At 41.6% G+C, this 2,386-nt stretch overlaps 1 protein-coding gene across 1 annotated transcript in view; it reads right to left on the reverse strand.

The window, feature by feature from the left end:
- cunh1orf198 (chromosome unknown C1orf198 homolog) overlaps nt 1-1,837 on the reverse strand; it is a gene marked incomplete in the record, with an annotated part of 6,218 nt that extends 4,381 nt beyond the window's left edge. The window contains 3 exon segments of the mRNA XM_014034469.1: nt 521-640; nt 717-767; nt 1,508-1,837. Coding sequence (XP_013889923.1) covers nt 521-640; nt 717-767; nt 1,508-1,813 — 477 coding nt within the window.
- Nucleotides 1,838-2,386: the final 549 nt, after the last annotated feature.

Genomic DNA, 2,386 nt, shown 5'->3' on the forward strand with positions numbered 1-2,386 from the left:
AGTCTGAGGTAGGAGGGGTTTTAGTATGTACCAGTCTGAGGTAGGAGGGGTTTTAGTACGTACCAGTCTGAGGTAGGAGGGGTTTTAGTACGTACCATTCTGAGGTAGGAGGGGTTTTAGTACGTACCAGTCTGAGGTAGGAGGGGAGGGGCTTCTCTCCTTTCTCCAAGGACTTGATCTGACTGGGAGTCAAAGACTGGAAGTCTGCTTCCTCCCCTTCCAGTCTGGACCTCTCAGCACTGAACTTCCAGAAGGATGACTCCTCCTCAGGCCTTCGTCCCTCACTCACCGATACCTTCACACAACACCACAACGTCTCTTAATACAACAACACAACGTCTCTTAATACAACAACACAACGTCTCTTAATACAACAACACAACGTCTCTTAATACAACAACACAACGTGTCTTAATACACCACCACAACAGCTCTTAGAACCACACTGAGGTGTTTAAAACAACACAAACGTCTCACACCAGTGTACATGAGTGTAGCTGTAAGAAAGCCTCACCTTGGYTCCTGCAGGAGTCCTGCTGGTCTGACTGCAGTGATTTAGCTTCACACTCTTTGACTCGACCTGTGACACAGTGATGAGCTGATCTGAAGGTGCAGGAGTCAGGCTGAACTCCATCTGACTCTGAAAGAGGACAGAGCAGGTGAAGAACCTCAGGTTTACACTCATCATGGAGCTCTGCACGTGTTTCTCTTCATACCTTCGTTTCCCAGGAGAAAGGTCCAGAGTGCTCATCCTGCCATGTCAGGTCCTTCAAAATAAAACACGTTTAAACATGTTTGTTACTAAATCATGAGGACTGGTTGCAAAAMGTCAACAAAATCTGCACTTTTTCTCCTTTAATCCAATGAATAAATGCAGCCTTAAACATTTCTGATTAGAGTTTAATATCTGTAAATGTGTTTGTTTACCTGCAGAAACTGACTGAAAATGTCTYAACATTTACTGAAAACTGTTTGGGAATAAGAGGTCCAACACACAGACTTCTATTTGTTGATAAAATGACTGTGTGTACATTGAGTGTGTACCCACATTTCATCTGCATATCCTGGAAACTACTGGAGTAAACTCGTTCAAAGTGCACCATTTGATCAAGATTAAAATAACTTCAGTTTGATGTTACGGTTCATGATAAGCACCTCTTTGAACATCTTTTAGTGTACGTTGCTTTACAGCAGCCAAAAATAAAAAAACAAAAAATAAAATAAAAATAAACATTGCTTAGTATTAGTTAGCATTAGTATTATGGTCTCGAGACTGTTAGCTAACTAAACAATTCAAGTTATGAGAAATAAAGAAAATTTAGCCCAAAGATAACAAATGTAACTGACACCATATTATAAGTAATAATATGTATAATATGTGTAATAGTTGATACCAGGTWACGTAATACCCCGGGTCACGTGACGTGTATTGTGGCTACATGGCTATTGTTAGCATACTTAAAAATGGCTACAAACAAYCATAAAACTCAAGCCGTGTTTCCGGTACCTCTTCTCCGAAGTGAACTATCTTCTGACCCGTCTGAAGGAGCAGTTTCGGGTAACAGACCACCTCCTCTCGGTCCACTTTGTGCATGGCGTACCGGGCTCGGATGTGCGGGTCCATCAGGCAGTTGTCGATGGCGTCGTCCTGCTCCTGCGGCGTCATCCGCTCCCACGACGGCCCGTATCTGCTTCTGATTTTCTCCCGCTCCTGCATGATCTTCTTGGCCATGGAGCTGATGGAGGAGAAGTACTCGAGCTTCTTCTCCTCCATCCTGTGGCCATCGAACCCCACCACGGTCGCGGCGGCCATCTTTAACAGCTTCCAGCTGGGTTTTTTTTTTTTCCGTGTGATGGGAAAAAACCGGAAGTGGGATCTGCGCAAAGACGGAAGTGGAAGTTTTCCACAGTGATGGCGCCATCTTGTGCACATTTTTTAAATGAAAACACAATATCAACAACTGCAAATTCAAAACAACAACAAAGATRTAAATAACAACAGTTAAAAGGAAAAAAAGTATGTTTAAAGAATTATTTTGTAAGAATAATGCTAGAGGTATTCCATGAGCTTAAGGTCCTTTAGCTTATTGAAACGTTTCACAGAATTCTTTTTTTCTCATGTTTTAGTGATGAAAAGAAAAGGCACAGTTCTTTGTGGAAAGCAACAAAGTTCAGTTTAGATTTAAGGAATCTGTTTTTCTGTTAAAAAAAACATCCCTAGAACGAAAATGGAGTTAATTGCCAAATCATTTTCAGTGTTACACAAAGTTGTGGTCAGGACCCAAAGTGGGTCCCGAAACATCAAGGTGGGGTCCTGAAAAGATTTTCTGAATTAATTACATTTTTTCCTTAGTTGTTACAAAGGAGTGAGGTTAGTGTATTTAAA

The sequence above is a fragment of the Austrofundulus limnaeus genome, unplaced genomic scaffold (genome assembly GCF_001266775.1).
Source record: "Austrofundulus limnaeus strain Quisiro unplaced genomic scaffold, Austrofundulus_limnaeus-1.0 Scaffold2131, whole genome shotgun sequence".
NCBI classification, from domain to species: domain Eukaryota; kingdom Metazoa; phylum Chordata; class Actinopteri; order Cyprinodontiformes; family Rivulidae; genus Austrofundulus; species Austrofundulus limnaeus.